Source organism: Convolutriloba macropyga, chromosome 12 (genome assembly GCF_964194025.1).
Source record: "Convolutriloba macropyga chromosome 12, txConMacr16.3, whole genome shotgun sequence".
NCBI lineage: Eukaryota > Metazoa > Xenacoelomorpha > Acoela > Convolutidae > Convolutriloba > Convolutriloba macropyga.
In genome coordinates this window covers 29,746,341-29,767,589 of record NC_134479.1, presented here as the reverse complement: position 1 = coordinate 29,767,589, position 21,249 = coordinate 29,746,341, and the positions used below count along the sequence as shown (strand labels likewise).

Below are 21,249 nucleotides of genomic sequence, written 5' to 3'. Positions count from 1 at the left end.
AAGATAGACATCCATTAGCGGAAAATGAAATATTTTATAAAATTAATGTTATAATTGTTCTTCTGATTCTGCTCCTACCTTTTGAGCTCACGTGATACAGCTAATCAACTCTTAGATGCAATTTAACTACTAGAAAGTTGCTGTTCTCTCCATGATAGGTTGCTTATTGAGTTAGATAACTTTTTCTTTCGTGAAAAAAATTTTCTTTCAAAAAGAGCTGATTTTTGAGCTCTAAAATACATTTTAGAAATTCCCCAGTTGTTGAAAAAAATCCTTGTTCAGCAAATACGCTGAAACAAATGAGGACAGCTGTCAGGGTTTGTACTAGGAACCTAAAACTTTGTCACATCAAAAATCAATGTTTTGCTAATAAACGCAGCCAAAAAAAACAACAGCTGAGTGAGTTTTGGAGAAACACAATTGATGGATTTAGCGAAAAGTGGCTAACAAATCTAGATGATGCAAAGCAGGGAGAGTTTGACTCCGCAATTTTGTTTTTTTTTAAGATTATCGAAAACTAACAGCAAACTACCACAGAAAAACGTGGTGGCTTTATCCTATTATTACCAAGAAAATAAAATTAAAGAGACCTGCTTATAGAGTCATATAGGTTTGAAATCCTTTGCCACGATTGTTAAATGATTCAAAGTAACCTTTTTAAATCGGAATCGCTAACATCTCTCATAATAAATTAGCAGTTGCTTCCCTAAGAACCTGCTAATCAGCTTTGACGAAACAGCTACAGAAAACAAAAGCTTATTTGTCACGAGGAACACCCCAATTGAATATACAAACAGAAGAAAGACAGAATTTTTTGTTACAATTTGGACTCCATATCACCTAGTACCTATAAATATATCATTGCCAACGTCCGTCGATGCAAACAATTTGTTTGATAATATAATTACTGATAGTGCAGCTGCTAAGAGAATTCTTGCACGAAATTATAAATCCAGCATAAAAACTGATCATTGAGCAACTCTTTTTGTTCTCAGAGAGACTTCATAGGAAACAAATGTCCCATCAAAAAAAAAATTTTGTTAAATCATATTACAGTTTTTACAGCTTGAATAATTTTCAGTATCAACTCTCGCAAGCCAATTCTTTAAAATTCTAATAGTCCAAACACCTCGATGGAACTCTACAAGAGTATATATGATGCCATTGGTAAATTTGTGCCAACAAAAACGAATTTTGTGAGTAATGACAAACCAAATATGTCTTTATGAAGAATAGTGTCATATCCCAATTATTCAAAAATGCAACTACTGATCAAAAAAATGAAAAGTTTAAATGACACAAAAAAAAGAATATCGATGGAGCAGTTGCTCTCTTGAAAATTATTTTCCAAGAAAACATCTCAAGTTCTCAGGACATCGCAAATCCGCTAAGTTGCAAATTTTTGCCACTCGACGTGTACATTTCTAGTCTTGAGAATAGCAAGGGATGATAATATACTGAGCCTGAAAATAAAGTAGCTTTTTCGCTTCAGTTTTTTAATGAACAAGAGGTGAAGAACACTGACAGAACCGTTAACATCACAAAAACCACCGGTCCCTCTGGCATTCCTGCCTGATTGATAAAAATGGTGCGAAATTTTTCTTCTAGCGCTTACAATGCTATTAAACAACTGTATAGATCATTGTGTATTTCCCTCAAGGTTTGTCACGCCCGTCTACAAAAAGATGAGAAAGATAATACGGAGAACTATAAACCAATTTCTGTCATCTATGCACCTTCAAAAGTTTTTGGGCAAAGGCTTTTAAATCAAGTAAGCTTTCTTTTGTACCGCATCAAACTGCCATCTAATGAACCATTCGGTTTTTGGTCTTGATGTTCTACGCATGATGCAGTTTTTTTTACACAAAAATTGTGATTTGTTTTTGAGAACAATGAATATGTGGCAACAGCACTTCGTTACCTCTCAAAGGCATTTGACTCAATTAAACCTGGTGCGCTATACAGAAACTTGATATTTTTAGGGTTTGACAAAATATTTGTACAAATTATGATCGCATTTACAAAAAAAATCTTCAAATAGTTCCGGTCAAAAGTGCTAAATCTGACTGAGTTAAGTGGCACCAAGGTGTTTCTGAGGGAACAAGACTTGGCTCTGCACTTCAACATTTACATACACGATCATGCGTGTCATATTAACGTTCGATGTAACCTGGTTTAATATGTTGATGATACCTTAGTCTTTTTAAGAGACAAAATTCTATCAACAGCAAATGAATTTTTTGAGAACTCACTCACCATATCAGCTCAGTATTTTGACCAAAACAGTTTGAACTCCAAAAAACATTGTTTAGCTTTTGCTACCGATCAGGAAGTAGGTGTACAAAATCTGCGACAATAAGGGTTAAGGGCTCAATAATATGTCTAAAAGAATCTGTTTGTTACTTGGGAGACTTTTGTGATAAAAATGTGAGCTTTCAAGAGGAAGTGGAAAATCTCTTAAGGAAAATGGCACGGGGAATAATGGCACTTAATGCAGTAAAGATGGCAATCACTCTAGATACCAGAAAGAAGTTAAAGACAACATTGCTGAGTCATTTCCATTACAGTGACTTATGATTAACTACTATCATGCGTCCCTTGAAAATATCTCTAGAAATCAATTAAAATGGGCTATTAGAGGATGTGGGAACTGACAAAATTTCGACACAACAACATTGAATGAAAACAGCAATGTCAGATTCTGTCGACCTAGTATCTCCTTGAAATGAGAGAAACGTTGTATTCATTCACAATATTCAAAAGAGGCTACCTGCTTTTCATAATCTGTGCTAAGTTCCAACAATCAAATACCACCAACACAAATGCTCGAGAAAAATTTTTTTCGACTCAGAGTTCATGGAATGAATTCATAACATCAAACTATTTTACAGAAAGCTAGAAGCTACAGATTGCTAAGAAAAGAATAGTAGCTCATTTCACTAAGAATTTGCACTATTCTCACAAAATCAGGTAGAGAGGCCTGTCATTGAGAGGCTAAGTATTCTTGATCTAAATTGTGCCTAGAAGTTCTTTTTTATCACCTCTATTTTTTCTATTCAATCACTGTTGCTGTTTATGCACTCTCATATTCTCATAGCCACGATATTGAATATCTGACGGAAGAATTCAAGTGATCCCTTAAAGACTTAATACATATATTATGTGAATTGCAGTTATTCGTTTTTTTTGTTGAAGGGGAAAGTAGGTACGGAAATAAATATCATAGGTAACAAATAAATAACATTGTAATTTGCTTTCATTTAGCTTTTATTTTATTTAGCTTTTCAATTTGTATGAAGTACAGTTCAAGTCTTGTCAATCAAAATGATTGACAATTGAACGATGAAAATTTAAAAGTTAATAAAGCGATCTATTTGGCGTTTAAATGTGATTGAAGACCCTCGAGTTTCATGGCAGTTCGTGCGTTTCCTTATCTGTATATTATCTCAGTTATCCTATTGCTTATCAAGTGAAAAAAATGCAGTCCAGAAGTAGCTAAATTTGAGCAACTGATTGTTGCATTATTCACTCTAAATGATAATGCATGAGCTCTAAAGACGATCATGGAAAATTGCATCCACAAATGTTTCCTTTTGGTGTTCTAATCATCAACTATGTTATCGTATGAAATGGCCCGGATCATAGTAATATAGTAAATCAGCGCTGAATCAGAGTATTCTCAGCATGTAATTTTACTATGAACAGATTATGATCATGTCACTTTTCACGCTGTTCAGACAAAAAATCATAGTAAAAAAATCATACTCTGAAAATACTATGATCAGCCCGGATTTGATACTTTATTTAACCAAATTGAGAACCGTTCCCTCTCGCACACAAAACATCAGGTCCGATATCCTCGATTCCATAAGCCTGGAAAACTGAGCCATTAACGGCACCATAGTCGCGATCTTCACTGTTTTGATATTCGGGATTTGAGTCCCAAATCAACTCGCCAGTTCTGTTCCTATATATGTGATCCAACCACGTTCCTTCATCTTTAACATCCCTCAACATAATAAAAGCCGGATGATCAAATCGGCGCAGGGTATTGAAAGTTTTGCCAAAATCATTCAAAAAGGTTAGAAAATCTGGTCTCATTCGTGTCCCCCATTTCCGGCAATAATCCTCCCCCTGTTTCCATGTTGAATTCCCAGCATAATTCGCTCTGTATTTTACAAAAGGAACATCTAATTCAACGGGGCATAACGATGGGTCGACTTTGCGCTCGCCACTGTAGCAATGAATTTCATGGCAAATTCGTTCCGATAGCACTTCAAATTCTGATATGTTGAAAATCGGGTTTGTTTCGTTTAGACATTCAGAACTTCGGAAATCTCCAACTTTGAACTCTAAATCGCAATTTTCGCCATAATTTTCGGACAATTTGCCATCGAAACAGTCGGGTATGTGGTTTTCATGCATGCCAACATATTCACAATCGATGTCACGAACAAGTAAATCACTAGAAACGATTGCGTCTTTTTCGTTCAGTTGACAGATTCTCTTGTGGCAGAAATTGTAAGAAAGACATTCGGCTTTTCGGGAACAAAGCATGCCACATTTCAATCGGTTGTTTGTAGTGTGAGTTATGAATACATGGTCTATCAATTTTGTCCCCTGTTGAACATCTGAGAAGGCTATAGACCTAAACAAGAAATTAGTTCAAAACGGGAATTGATCATAAAGTTGAATCGTAATCTGTTACAAAATACGGAAATCTTTTTCTTTGCCTCATTAACATGTTTTTTGCCTTATATAGCATGTGTGAACATACTATTACGTGTTTTTGAACTGATAATTTTTTCTAAAACCTCTAGGGACTGTTATCGTCAAACATTATTTACAAATTATGAGGTCGTATTGATTATCATAGCTAATCAAGTATTGATAGTCATAACCTACTAAGGGAAAGCAAAACTCCTATTAAGAAAAATTGAAACCATTTTCCCCCAAAATTCCACTTTTGAAATTATGAGCTGTAATTAATGCAACGCGTTACTGGGGGTGGAGGTCTTTTCAGGCCACTTAACTGGGAAGGAGAGGGGGCAGAAAACTCCAAATGCAACGGCTGCTCTCCTATCAAAGACAAGGAAACCTTTACACCGCCCAATTCGTTTCAGGGGTTTCAAATTTGTTACGTTTTGAGATATTACATTTTTGCAGTTAACTTTTGTGAACTGTATTATCCCCTATATTGAAGAATAGCATTGCATTAGTTCTTGCTCAATTGGTCTCAGTAACCAATCGTTTAGCTTTGCTGTATAACAAACTTGTTTCGCTCAAAATAAAAAAAAGTTCAAATTGAAACAATCAACTTTTGCTTGAGTTTTTATTATAAACTCAACTATAATTTGAAATAGCAAAATCCCCTGTGTCCAGATCTACATAACTGTCCCAGTTACTGGTTAGAGCAAATGCTGAATGTCCCCGATGTGTTAATATTTTCGAAGACCTTTTCCCGATGATAAAAGTGAACAAATAAAACAATATTCGCACTTTGTGCTTTTCAGTACACACAATTGCTCAATAGCTCAATTAGTGAACTATAATAGGCTTTGTTAAAGACAGTATGAGAAACTCGTCTCATGCTTTGCATTAAGTTTCTCTTACCTAGGAACTTCTTTTCCTCCGAAAGAAAGACAGAGAATATCAAAGATAATTCTCTTTACACAGTTGAGATTTAGTTAAACTATAAAATCACTAATTTGATCTACAGAAACAAGATATGATAAAAAAAAGTTTACCGCTCAAGAACATGTGCTTCAATGATCAGTGAATGTCAGTTTAATATGACCAAAACTTCAAGTTTCAACTGATAAATGTGTCGACCGTATGTGAACAGTTTTTCATGACATCACTTTTTCAATTGAAGTTTGATGTCATAGGAAGTCTGTTAACCTTGTAGAAATTTTGTTGAATGTTCTGTATCAATTACACGTTGATTCGCAAAACAATCGCAAAGAATCTGATGCAATATATTTCAGTCATAATATTGTTTTGCTGATGTTGAGATGGTTCAACTTTGAGTTTCACTTCACTTACGATGATCACGTACCAATATTAGTCTCTAAATATAAATGATGATAAAACTTAACAAATCAAAATGGCGGCGATGGAATGTCGCATTAAGTTTCGCTTGTCATGGTATTCTAATTTTACTGCTTGATTTGACCTTCAATTTATTTTTTAAGCGTGAAGAGTAGCCTCAATATTGCTGGCCCTGTTTCAATTCCGAAAACCGCTTTTCCGGGTTGTAGACAGGCGAGCTTCACCACCGATCTCATCTAAACTCCGTTGTTTGTCCAACATATCGCTGATCAAATCACACCGTTCGGTCCATCGATGGTCTCAGTATTTCAAACCAGATTATATTATCCACTATTATCGTTTTCGTCAAAAAACCAAACAAAATCGATCGCTTCCTTTAAAAGTTTTGGTTCGCTGTAGACAGGCATTTTTGACGGCTATGTAAAATTGGTAGGTACTCCTTACGTAATCTGTCCCTTATGAGGTTTACATACGCTCGGATCTGTTGAAAGAGCTTTTGAGGATCATCAAATTCCTCGGCGCGTGGTAGATAGGGTGACCACACGTTCTTGCTGCGAAGGAAGAAGTGATTGGGGTCATTGCTTCTAAGTAGTTAACGTCCAAACTGAGTTGAGTCAACGTTCTTGCGTTCAATGTCTGCTCAACCATACATATGGTAGTTTGAATATCGTCCTCTGCGACTGATCTTTTCCCTAACAACTCATACATTGCTTTCTTGCAACTTCTGATCAATCGTTCCCATAATGATTTCTCTTTGAACTAGATGTTCTTCGATCCCTTCTTTGATCCATGCTGTAACGCACTCTATCAACTCTCTTTCAGCTACAGCAGACTTTGTCCTGTTGTTGACGATAGTACTCGGTTTGCCTCTTTGCTTAAAAGATTACATAATTGCATTGAGACACTTATCTGTGTCCGAATCGGGTACCACTGCTAGATGCACTGCTCTCATAGTTAGACATGTGATCAGAAAATACCATCACTTCTCGTTCCTTTGCCCAATCTTCACAATGAAGGGGCCAAAGGAGTTCTCTCGAACATTTGTAAAATCTGTTGAAGCATCTAACCGCTCATCGGGTAGGTCTGCCATTACTGGTCTTATCGTTTTGTGCTCTGCCTTTTCTGCAGGTAGCACACTTGTTCTTGACTGACCGTAGGGCGTTCTGTATGCCTAGGAACCACAATTCTTGCTGAACAATGTTTCGCACTCTGCTCTCTGCCTTCCACTTGATTGTCCTTGTGCTCGTTTCGCAAGATTAATTCAACCGCGTGATGTTTCCAATGTAGTGATTTTGAATGTATTGCAATGGAGTCCAATCGACTTATGCTTGTTCTTCCTTTGTCACGAATTGATCATTCTCCATCTAGGAAGGGTGAGAACTGTAGAATTTTCTACTTTTCGGAATTTCCATTTCAACTTTGAGAGGTTTCATCACCTCATCAAACTTTTCTCGCTGCAGTAGTTTGAAGATGAATGCGTTTGCTTTTTCTATTTCTTCAACGCTAACTACAAGTGTTGCTGGTGTGTGATTGGGCATTTGCTCAATGCTCTCTGTGCGTATGCCACTGTATTCACTAGTTTGTTAAAATTGCTAAATCGTTCACCTGAATAACTGCTTTCTTTATTCAGCTTGTATTATGAAGACTGATGAGGCTATATTCTATTTCTGTAAAGCAAAAATTAAGTTAACTTGTTTCGAACACTCGCTTTGTGGTTGCTTCAACTCGCAGGCCCAGTGAGGCACTCACTTCTCTTGAGTTCCGCGATGTTCGATTGCTCTATTTCCAATGTTTGCTGGATTTTTGACACCGCTCACATGTTTCCGCTATAAAACATCAATTGTATCTAGCATGTGAGCTCGTGAATTGCCAAAAAAATTGTTTTTTACGATTAGAATGGTATATCCACCGCAACACTGTAGTTGAGTCTGACCAAAAACTGCAGTTATTTCTCTTCATTCATGTTCCTGTGCCACGCAAATGAAATCGTGGTTTTGAAAAATGTCTCATCGTGTCAACTGTTCATTTTCCTGAGACAAATGCTCAGTCAGCTCAGTATTTTTTTTATTGTGAACGTATATAGGCAACTGCACATATCCTGTCTTCAGATGCGTCAGCAAACATAAGTTCGGTTTTATCCCTCGCAGTATTGAAGTGCTCTCTATCGATGCTCTTTTCGGTTGCAATAGGACGCTGTTCTTTCTGTTTCAAGAATCTTTTTTATTTTTTCTTCCTCGCCAAGCTCCGCTTTTTTGTCCCAATGTTACCCATTCTCAATCCAGATGTTTTTCTGAAGTCTTCTCATGTAAACACTGAACGTAGCAAACAATCGCATTGGGTCAAATATTGAAGATAGTCCTCTGGGTTATAGATGTTTCAATTTCCTTGTTCGTACCTCTGCACACTTGAAGAGTATCACCAGTAACAGTCCATTTTAGACCAAGCCCTGACTATCCCTCTCTGTTGGTTTCCGCTTCAACTTGCTTCGTGTTGCTGATTGAATTCAAGCCTTCTGAGATTGCTTCGGTATCTGAATCGTTGATGCTTATCCACCTCTTCAGTTCAAATCTATAATTTGAGAGAAAGGGTTGTATTTTTGCAAAGACATCAATACTTCTTCAGGGATTTCTACTGATTTCATGAACTACTCCATGTAGAAATTGATTTGTATTGCCTTTGCTGCGATTGAACACCATTCTTCGTTATCCAGTCCTACTCGCTTGATAGCATAGTTTGCATAAGTTGGAGAACTTTTAGCTCCAAATACATGACAATGATATCCGTATATCTGTTCAGTTTCGTTAGTTCTTGGACGCCAAAGATTCCTCAAGCAACTTCTTTCTTGTTCGGGAGCTTGCAATTTGTAGAAATATTCTTTCCCGAAGGTGCTTATCACTTCAAGCACATCAAACATCTATACAATTTTTTTCTACATCATTATCTTTTGACTGTCTATACAATTTTTTCAGGTTTGGGTCCCTTTGGAATCTTCGCTCCAGTGAGTAAAGCTAACCCAAGCCTGAGCTGTAGTTGCTCTGTAGATTTGGTTCTGGCTCACTCCGCACCATTCCCACCTCGTGCCGCTCGCCAGCATCTTTTGTTCCTGCAGTTCCTTCTTTGAAAGACTGACGACATTGATTTCTGAAGAATTGGTTTCTATGTCCCACCAGGTATGCATATTTTCAGCCACTGTCACATCTTCTGTGAAGGCGAACTGTAAAACATTTTGTCTTCTATTGCCCATCATGGGCGCGATGACTACACATCATAACTCTGTTAGAGCGGCAAAGGTTCACTTTGTGTTCCTATCTTGTAATCTAATGGGCGTTGTAGCTAGTAAGAATCTTGACCAAGAATGATGCCAACTTTCATCAAGTTGAAGTTTTTGTCGGAAAAATCAAAGGAATGAAGCTTCGCTTCGGCTTGTTGTAGTCGTAGTTTGTATTTCCCAATAAGAATGACGGATATGCAAAAGGTTCGATTGAATGCACTTTAGAATGTAGTCCTTTATTTTGAGAGGAAGTTTTTCTGTCCTCAGATCCTCTGTTCCGTGTATGCCAGCTATGTTGAGCGTAACATCGGTACCATGTGCTCGTAACTTCTTTTGCCTTTTGTAGTCGATTAATCAAACCTTTGATCCTCTATCGAGGAAAGCATGTCTGTTCAGCTTGTTGTCAATTCTCTGTATTGATGCAGGAACTTTCTGACGAAAACTCATAACCTCGTAACTCAGGTTGATTGTTGCTGCGCTTACGTTGAATGAATGATTGCCCTCGGCCATTTGGCTTTTTGAGTGTAATAAATGGTTGTGCGTCTTCGTGCATCCATTGAAACAGCATGCTTTGACTTTACAATCTTTGGTTGGCTTTCCTTTGCCTAGACATCCTAAACATACGCCTTGCTTCCTCGCTACAGCGTAGCAATCATTCACACTCATGTTCCAGAATAAAGCTCGATTCCAAATTTCATGAGTGTCATCAACTAGCGAACAGTGACCAGCATGCAGATGCTTCGTTACTTTCACTTTCGATATAGCACTAAAGTTCGATGTTTTCGAGAACTTTTCATCTCCAATTCCGCCTCTTCGGTATTCTTCTTTTCGCTCTCCCTTGAAAGTTGAATATATTTTGTGCACAAGTGCCAATATCGATAGACATTTTTCAAACATAATCAGGCCAGTATCCATCTTCCATCAATATAGAGCCACCACTTCTCTTTGAGAACTTGAGATAGTTTTCCTACTGCCATAAACAGTGTCGAGCTTGATTACAGATCACCAATCTCATGGAATCTCTTTGAGCACAATCACAAAGTTTGAAACAATAATTGAGAAACTGATCAGACCTGCTGAGTCATGAGGTTTCCCCTGACTTGCTTATGAAGTCTCTCTAGCTGTGCAACGATGATCACATAAGTCCTTCCAAACTTCATCTCCATCTCCAGATTGAAGCACCAGAAAATTGTCCAGAAGAGCTCATTCAAGATAATGCCAAATTGGCATTGTTTGTCAGTAGAATCTTCAGATGGCTCATCATCTCTGAGTCTGGTATTGATTCTTGATCTACTCTAGCACTGAACATACCAGACCAACCCAATAGTTAGAGATAGTTTCAATCAAAGTTGTTCAACTTCAGATTCGCTAGGTTACTGCGGCCTGAGTTACCACTGTTGTAATTTAGAACAGCTCTGAGAAAACCACTTGTTGAATGGTCGCGTGAACTGCGATATCGTGAGAAGTTACCATGCCTGTACACTTAAGGGGTTGCTTCGAAGCGAGCTGTTGATCGATCTGGTGTTAGAGGGTTGTCTATCCTACTGACCCAGTCTGTGACATCTCTCTTCCATGATATCAAATTCAGGAATGATTTTTCTGGAGCATTAATTGATTGCGAACGAACATCGTCACTTTTTAAAGCTATTCTCTTCACTTTGCGCTCTAGCTCACGTTCTTCCTCCAGTAGACGATGCTTGGTTTTCAGTTCCTGCATTTGCAATTCCGGCTCAAGCTTCCTCCCTTCGAACCGTGGCTGCTCTAGTTGAATCTTGGTTTTTGTTTTCAAATTCGATATCGATTTTCCTAAACCGTTCTTCACGCCTCTGCTTTGTTGAAGTTGTTTTCAAAACATTGTCCGTATACTGGCCGCTTGCTGTTGCTCCATTTTGTACTCTTTGCACAACTGGTTTGTCCATTTGATGATTGTTGTTACTCTCACTGTTGTTTATTGCGTCAGTTTTGTTACTTTGCTCTGCATTCATTGACGATTGCGTGCCTTTGTTTACATATGCAAGCCAATGATAGTCCAAACTCGCTTGCTGTCCGTTGCGTGTTTCAGCTGTCCTTCAACAAGATCTTCTGTGTAGGTTAAACGCTTGTTTCGGTGCTGCAGTTGCTTGGATATTGCTTCCTCTAGAAGATGTACACTCTGTTGGTAGATGACCTGTAGTTTGTCGGGTCGATCTGAATCTTCAGTTGTTCTCTAGCCAAGCCCATATTTAGTATTAACTTCTTTCACTAAACCTTGAATTTTCTTTTCGAATTTGTGAGCTGCTTATTGAAACTGTTCCTTACTGCTTAAGCTCCAATCGCCTGGTTGCTGTTCGCTTTTGGTTGCTCAATGAAGTCAAACAGGGTTTGCGCTTCAAGTTCTTAATAGTACTGCACTCTTCTGTTCGCTTCACTGATTTTTTGCTGTTGATTCATTTGTTTTTTTTGGTGTGGGCCTTGGGTACTCTCTTCATCAGATTGAACAGCAGTTTGCTTTCCACTGTCAAGTTCGTGGGACCAAATGTAGCGGCTGCTCTCCTATTCAAGACAAGCAAAACCTTACATTGTCCTTTTTGTTTCATCATTTTCAAACCGGTCCGGATATTACGTTTTTGCAGTTACCAATTGTGAACTGTATTATCCAGTATACTGTAGGTTACCATTGTATTAGTTGTTGCTCAATTAGTCTCAGTAACTAACCTTTCAGCTTTGTTTGATAGCAAACTTGTTTCGATCAGAATAACAAAATAATTTATATTGAAACAATCAACCATTGCTTGAGATTTTTTTTAATAACTCAATTTATAAATCGAAAGTGCAAAATCCCTCGTATCCAGCTCCACATAACTGTGCTGTGCCACTTAATGGTTAGGGCAAATGTTTACTGTCTCCAATATGTTAATTTTTTCCAAGAACTTTTCCGGATGATCAAAGTGAACAAATATAACAATATGCGCCCTTTGTGCTTTTCAGTACACACAATTTCTCAACAAGGCAATTAGAGAACTATGATAGGCTTCGTTAAAACCGGTAAAAAACTAATCTATTGCTTTGTATAAAGTTGCACAAAGAAAGACAGATAATATCAAGGTTAATTTTTTTTCACAATTCAAAATTAGTTAATCTATACAATCACTGATATGATCTACATAAACGAGACATGGCAGAGAGTAACTTACCGCTCAAGAATATGTGCCTCAATGATCATTTTATGTCAGTTTAATATGATCAAAATCGCAAATTTCAACTGACTTTTGGTAGTTTTTCAAGCTCCTTTTATGCAGCTATTCACCTGGATTTTATGTCAAAATTGCATATCTGATTGGTTGTAGATAAAGAGGTCGACAGAATACGAACAGTTTTCCATAGGATCACTTTTTCATTGTAACTTTGATGTGATTGGAAGTTTAATAACCATGTAGAAATTTTGCGGAATATTCTGTATCAACTACAAGTTGATTCGCAAACCTATCGAAAAGAATCTGATGCAATATATCTAAGTCATAATATTGTTTTGCTGATGTTGAGATAGTTCAAGTTTTAGTTTCACTTCATTTACGATGATCACGTACCAATATTAGTCTCTAAATATAAATGATGATAAAAGTTAACAAATCAAAATGGCGGCGATGGAATGTAGCACTAAGTTTCGCTTGCCATGGTATTCTAATTTTACTGCTTGATTCGACCTTCACTTTATTTGTTTAGCGTGAAGAGTTGCCTCAACAGCAAAACTCGGTTAGAAAATCATGGTTTTTGTTGATAACAAGTGCTTAAACACGGACGTACAAGTGTTAAAATACCGAAAGATCGCAGTGCCAGAATTCCTAATTACAAACACGGGTGGAGATTTTGTTGGAGAAATAAAGTAGGAATATCGGTGAATCGCAATGCACCCTCAATTATTAGTGGTCAATGCACCGGCATCTTTGAGCGACATTTCTTTTGAACTGAAATCAGATCCACTCCTGTTATGCTAAACACATGCGTAGATATTTTATAACATTGGCAAATTTCAGCACTGCAATTCACCACCGGGAAGCGATGACAAAAAATAAAAACATCTATGAAAACGCAAATAATACAAAAAATCACCGCAAAAAGTACAATGATTTTTACCGGTTAATTGACTTAAGATGTGTTGTTTTTAGCGGTCAAAATTTTATTTTGACAGCGTTCACCTCGTTTAGAACCGGTAATTCAACCACTATTCACCAAATTCAAGGCAATTCTTACATTTTTAAAGCAATTTTTAGCGTTGACAGCTCAAACTATGTAGCAAAAATTTGACTTACATAGGTTGTTGGTTATTCTAACTTGCAAGTTGCGTATTTGTAAGCGAGGTTACGAGACTCCGTAGAAGGGGCTTCGATAATCTGGCTGATTATCTGGAACAACAAAATGGTTCTCAGCAAACGCCAAAATATTAGTGGTTTGAGGCTGAGTCATGCAAACTGTATATAAACACATTCACCAACTAAAAGTTTGATGGTGAAAATTGAAGCCAAAAAGATGATTTGTTAGAACAGGCATTTTGTTCTTTTGCATAAATTAAATTGACGTGAGAAAACCACTACTTTCTGAATTTATTTATAAAATTGTTAGTTTTTTAAAGCTGAATACAGTGAAATTCCAGAATTAAAGTGAGTCTAAAAAAACGAACTGATTTTTTTTTGGAAAACTGGTGTTGAAAAATGTTTCGATTGATACATTTCATTGGATGAAAATCGATGCTTGCAATGGTAAATTTTGAATTTTGATACAATAATTAAAATTGCTCTAGATTGGCGTTCGATAAAGAAATGGAAAATTTATTCGGCTCTGCAGCAATTAATTCTTTTCCATCAACAGGAGAAGCTTGAAAAACCAAATATTTGCAAACAAAACATTTTTATGGTGCTCATTTTGCAATTTTTCACTCAAAGGTAACCTCATTCTGGTATGAAAAAAATCAGAATGCCCAAAAATTGTTCATGTTTGTATTTTTGTACCAAAATCACCAAACGATTCAATAGTTTTCCACTTTCTTTTCAATTGTAAAACCCAGAGTTTCTGCCACCGGAAAAAAAGTTTATACCAAAAATAGTGGAAGAAATGTGCTTTAGTTTTCAGTCTCGAAAAATTGGACTGGAATCGTGAAGCAAGCTATGAATTAATCTTTTGTCAAAGACATACGATCTATTGTATGCTGAAAGTTCACAAATGTTTCAGATTAATCTGTCGTCACTCGTCGTTTTTTTATTAGTACACTGAAAACGTTGAAAAAAGGTGAAACGATTACATTTGTAGGCCGACTTAAATATGGTGGGCTGAAACCGCATTCTTTTTTTGGAAAAACTCAAACAATACGATAGCTAAATTTTTCAAAAAAATTATTTTTCATGAAAAAGTGTGTTTAGTGAGTTGTCACAATTAACAAGAGTCGTGTGACAGTTGTACGACAAAGAAGCATGTAATCGCGTGAAACTTCACAGCCAGCCAATCAGTATTGAGAAAATTCTTATTCTCTATTCTGTATAGTCAAAACATTCAGTGGCTCTCTATCTCATAAACAATTGTTGCGTCATGTTTAATCATCGGTGTATGCTCAATTAAAGGAATATTGAACTATGCTAAAAAAGAAGAGTTTTCAATAAACAGACCCCTGTTTAGTTGTGTTAGTTTCATGTAAAGCTTTCTGGTTCTCTAAGCTAGCGTTTATAAGATATTCGTCAAGAGAATATTTTCTACAAAACTGCAATAATTTGTTTTGTACGTTGCTTAACGCTTCTTTGACAATCCGGCACTCATAACTACATCGTTTCTGAAATTAAACCTCAGCTGCTAGTTGAATTGCAGACGAACCAAAATGTGGACTTGTTAGTTTAGCCTATTAGAATTGAACATTTATAGTTTTTGCTTCGGTTTGGCTGCGCTCTGATCAACTAGCTCAGTTTAGTTTCCTTATTTTTGAGAGACTAGAGGCAATCTACAGCAGAGGTGCTTAGAAACCATGCCCAGTAGAAAATAATTGGCCACACATGCTGGTGACACAATCAAGTTCTACAGGACGCTGAGACAACCGTGGCTTTGGAAGCATGGCCAAAATAATTAATAGCTATTTTAATAAATCCTGGTTGTCAACTAAGCCGGCGTATGTTAAATGAAAATACATAAATTTTCAAGCAATCAAATGATTCTAAAAACTCCATAATTTGGTATGTCCGCTGGTGTCTTGTTGAGCTACTATTAAATTTTATATCAAATGCAAATCCATAGAACGTAAAAAATGTAAAGATAAGCAGTTCGCTTTCAATAATCAGAGTTTGAAAATTATATCTACTGTTAGTTTACGTATCTGTCGCCAAACTTAAAGTATCGAAAATACCCAAGAGTATAAATCAAAAACAACATTTCAGTTATTCACTTGTCTCCGTTTTGTTTATTTCATTATTTTTTCTGAATAATTAAAAAGCGCTCTTTGAAATGGCCCGGAATGATCGATTCAAGTTAAACCGGGAGCCTATACTTGCTTTGCTTCTATGATCCCTTCTTGCATTCTCAGCTCAAAAGTCCATTTTTCAAAATTTGATATCCGAAAAATGAAAAATAATTCTCAATTTTATGCCATGATTCGGCGCTTCTTATTGGAACACAGAGTATGTCGAAAAAGATGAAACGGTTAAGGTAACGTTTTTCATGGTAGAACGGGATTTTCATAAACTGAAACAAAACCAGTAATGATTTTTATTTATAATTAACTGAATTTCATGAAACAAAGTGATTCTCACAAAGTGATTTTCACTACTTGAGTGGCTAGAGAAGCAGATAATCATGTGTAAATGTTGAAAATTTTAAGCCAGACAATCAAGATTGAAGCAAACTCATTATTTTTCTGAACAGTCAGGACATTCAATTGCCATGTGTCTCACAAACGATTTGATTTTGCAATGTATAGTGATACGATATTCTTATTTACAAGAATATTGCATTAAACTTGAAAGAAAAAGAAAGGAGTTTTTGGTTAAATTGACCCCTTTATAGATATGGTAGTTTCATACCAAGTTTCCTGATTCAATGAGTTAAGTTTTTATAGATGTACGTCGAGAGATTTATCGTAGTATTGTTTTTCTTCACAGTACCGCGATATATTATATACGATATAGCGTTGCGATACAAAACTGCAGCGCCCATAACTACAGCTTCAGCCTTGGGTGCTAGTGAATTGGCACAGCTACCAAAATATCGACGTGTCCTGTTAGCCTTCCAGAATTGGAGAACTATAGTTCTTGTTTGAGATTGGCTAAGCGCTTGGTTAATTAGCTCAACAGATTTCCTTAATTTTAGATACCACATGCAATTTACCGAAAAGAAGCTTAAAAACCATGCAGAGCCGACAAAATCATGGTTTTTTTTGCGCTGATCTTACATTCAGGTCCTGTAGGACGCTGAGGCACGACCCTGGCTCAGGAAGCATGGGAAACGCAACCATAACTAAACGAATAACGACTGTGTTGACTAATGGCTAAACTGGCGTATAATAAAAGAAATTAGGAAATTTTTCAGCCAATCAGATTGTTTTAAAACTTCTGAATTTTGGCATGTCCGCTTGCTGACATACACCTAAATCGGATATTGAAGGAAATATCATGGAACGCAAACGAATGTCAGGTGAGGCAGTTTGCTATTAACAACTATTTTGGAATTCAGTAAAAACCTACTCATATTTTAGTTGCCTTCCTTTAATTTTTTTCTAAATTGTGATAATAATATTTTCAATTTTGCTAGACTAGAGTTTTTATAGGATCAAAAATGCTCAAGAGGCTGAGTCAAAAAACCTACAACCGGGGTTCGCTTGTCCCAGTCTAGCCCATTGCAGTCAGTCTTTTTTGATCTGACCCGGAGTTATCATTGAAACACATACATGCTTTGGTTCTAGCATCACCAACAAGCTCTACGGTCAATTTATCAATGAAAAAACCGTTTCCAAAAGAATATCAACTTTTGAAAACATCAGTAAAATTCTCTCTAACTTTTATCGTGACAACGCAATTGTCATTAAAAAAACAGAGCGTCAACCTAATAACATCTATGTGACGTCATTTTAAATTGGAATTCAACTTGGAACTAGGAGTACCTGTCAGAGAAAGGAACAATTTCTTCAGCAAAACTGCATTTGACGATGCTGATATAAGAGACAATTGCCAAAAAACAGAAACAGCGCAAATAAATAAATATGGTCATCAGTTTTTCTGGTTACAATAATTTACTATTATTTTCTGATAATAGTTCAGTTCTAATCAAAACTGGAATAAATTCACTGCGCATTTCAGCAGCAAAATCTAATTTGTAAAAACAGAATGAAAACATACAATTACGCATTGCAAATTATTGCCAAGGCTACAAAATTTGTAAAACATTGTTATCAATTTTTCCCAAATTCTTTTTCTCTTCATGGAATATTGATCATTAACAGGAGGCCATTAAAATCATTTCAAGATGAAAAAAATTGAATATCCATTCACTTTTTGTGATCTATCCGATGAACTGTTGTCAACTATTATCTGGAAGATAAATAAAAAGAGGTTGTCAATAATAGATTCACAGTTTTCTCAGAAACTTCAATGTCGTAGAAATATGAAGATTACTTACGCAGGAGCAAGAAATGCTGACAAGATTTTTAAAATTTTTGATAGAGTATTCGATTTCTATAATACATTAAGTATTTGAAATGCGGATAATTAATAATATAGCTTGCATTCGATCACATAAAAGGAATTAAATTTCTGAGAACGTATATAAGAGAGATGAATCTAAATCTGGTCTGAAGGCTCTTCGTTCTTTCAGGTGATATTCGTGCTGAAGAGGGTTGTTGTCAAAATAATATCTAAAGGCGCTATAAATAAGCAAAACAACCACAAAATTGAAAAGCTGCTGATTTATTAACAGGTCCGAGATTCGTCTTTGACATAAATTTCTCTCTCTGCTTTCATCTGTCGAAAAGTGACGTCACAATCGGCATAAAAAAGACAAAATCGCCATATCTGAACAAAAATTGCACTCGAAAACTCAGGAAAGGTTTCCTTAATTGAATCTACTTCAACATATAGATACCCTAGTCGAGACAGGATGTTAATCTTGCGAGATTCATGCAAAATCATGTTAAAAAACTCACGTGTCACATACCACGCGTGATCTACGCGTGTTACATTTTCGGTCCATTTTTTTACTTCAATCCAGAACATCTTTCATCAGTTTGAGAACGTAATATTACACGAAATAAAAAGTGATCAGTTAGTTAACCAGTTATTTGTTTAACCAGTTATTCCAAACTCTAATTCCATTTGTTTCAATAACGAACAAGTAAATGGGCCCTGTTGTCAGAATTTGTTGCTTCTAAAAAATTCTTGATCTCATTTAACTCTAATGGCAAAAAACACGTGGATGAGAGAAACCAAAAGGAGGCGGCTATTTTTATTTTTGTTATTATTATTTTTGCTTTTTTGCTTCCACTTTTCACATAATTTCAAATTTACGTTCTACTTTTTGTCTTCATGGAATATTGATAAGTTACAGGAGGTCATTAACATCCATTTTAAAGATGAAATATGGCGGATAGCGATTAATTTTGTATGAAGTCTTGAACCACCGTCAACTGAAATCGGATAAAGCAATCAGCATAGGTGATTAAACATGAAATGAGTAATTTCCCAAGAAAGTTCATCTTCGTAGAGATGAACTTTCGTCGACGTGTCTTATCGCTATGTTATAATGTCGCCGTCCTGTTCTGATAACAATGGCGTTGTCACGATAAATGTTAGGGAGAATTTAAATGTCGTTTTTATAAGTCGATTTTTTCTGGAAACAGTTTCTTCATTTAAAAATTGACAATTGAAGTTAGTAGGGGGTGCTAGAACCGAAATAGGTATGGGTTCCAGATCAACCATGCATTAACTACTCAGGGCCAGATCAAGAAAGGACTCTGCATGCACTGGGCAAGACTGGGACAATCGAACCCTGGTTGTACGGTTTTTGGCTTAACTTAGTATTTCTAGTATAACCTAGAGTATTTCTGATCCTATAAAACATTTCAGCCTAGTAAAGTCGAAAAAATATTTCATTACACAATGGAAAAATTTACAAGCAGGCGACTAAAATTTCAGTAGGTTTTACTGAGTTCCAAAAATGGTTGTTGATAATAATCTGCTTCACTTGACACTCGTTTGTGTTCCATGAAATTGCATGCAATATACGACTTAGGTGAATGTCAGCCAGTGGACATGCTAAATTTTGGACTTTTTAAAACAATCTGATTGGCTGAAAAATTTCCTCAATTCTTTTATTATACGGCGGTTTAGCTGATAGTCAACATTATTAGTTGAATTAGTTATCCCTGCATTTGCCCATACTTCCCGAGCCACCGGCGTGCCTCAGCGTCCTGTAAAGTTTTGGTGCTGTTTCGAAATTTTTTTATTGACGGGACCTTTTTTCTTGCAGTTTTTGCAAGATAACCATTGTTCTGGCAGATCTTGCAAGATAACCAATGTTCTGGCAGATTTGCAGATCTTGCAATATAACAGTTTTTCTACCGGAATCTTACAAGATAACCATCCGGTCTTGCCTGGTGTAAAATTAGCGCGCAAAAGAAATGGTCGGCTCCGCGTGGTTTCGAAGCGTCTTTACGGTAGCTTGAATATAATATATAAAAATTAGGAAACTCTTGAGATAAATTTTCAAGTAATCCGATAAGTAATCCGTTTAAGTAATCCGATACCAGAGCTATAGTTCTTCAATTCCATTGGGCTAATCTTACCAGTCTATGTTTTGGTGCCTCTGCCATTTCACTATTACCAAGTATTGATTCTCAGACAAGCTTTGCTAATTTGTCAAGGATTTTTCAGGAGAAGTGTAGTAATGTAGAAAAAAAATACATCATAATATTGTGAAGAAATAGAAGTTTTCATGAACCCGCACCCTCATTTCTTAGTAAACCAGTACTGATTCATTACATTCCAAAAATGAATGAACTAATCTAAATAAATGAACTGAAAATTAATCTTAAAAAATAATTCTAATGGAATTATCTGGCCAGTATGTATTTTGCTACGTCTGCCATTTCACTGGCACCTAAGATAGAATCTAAGACAAGCTTTGCTAATTGGTCACCAACATTCAATGAAACGTGTACTGAAAAAGAAAACAATACATTGCAATATTGATAAAAAATGTTTTCATGAAACCGGACCCTCGTTTCATTGTAAACCAGAACTGATTCAAGAAATTCCAAATAATGAAAGGCTATATCATTAGGCTATAATACTATTCAAAGGTTTTTTGTTCAAGGCTTTCGCATAAAAAGAACAGACAGCAATTTTTTTTCATGAATTTGAAATGCACGGTCAGTTTTGGTTCCTTCCCCTGTTCATGTTAAATCAAGAACTTTTGAAAATCAAGAAATTTTGAAAAGAGTATCCGAAAGAAAATTTGAGTTTTCGTATGGAAGCACAAACACAATAAATTGAAGCGTTGTATGTTTGCAAAATCGGAGATTTTTGCGTACAAAAACCAGTAGATAACAGGCAAAACCAATGCAAAACAGTTTAATACCAGTATTCCGTCATTTTTCAGATTGCCATGACTTATTAGTTATTTTTTTAGTTTGTTGAAGTTTTTTTAATGACGATAAAACTGATGATAAATTTTTTAATGTGTTGTAAACTTTGATATCCAATTTTGTGTTTGCTGCTTTAACTGGCTTTTTTCTCTACTATTCTATTCTATGGTACTTTTCTGCCATTTAACACAACTTTTCATGTCGTGATGTTTAAACGTTAAGGTGAAACTGCAACTGCTCATATTTTCTCGATTATGATGAAAGGTTTAGCATGTAACTAACTCTACTATTCGTATGCTAAATTCTGATTTAATTAATTAGGTAATCCGGTCATGCCAGA

General features: G+C 36.1%; 1 protein-coding gene across 1 annotated transcript in view; it reads right to left on the bottom strand.

Annotated features, from left to right (window-relative positions):
• Positions 1-3,766: 3,766 nt before the first annotated feature.
• Positions 3,767-21,249, bottom strand: part of LOC142350761 (uncharacterized) — a 69,513-nt gene continuing 52,030 nt past the window's right edge. The window contains exon 2 of the mRNA XM_075402714.1: positions 3,767-4,648. Coding sequence (XP_075258829.1) covers positions 3,805-4,557 — 753 coding nt within the window. The 5' untranslated portion in view covers positions 4,558-4,648 and the 3' untranslated portion in view covers positions 3,767-3,804. The remainder of the gene's footprint in view (positions 4,649-21,249) is intronic.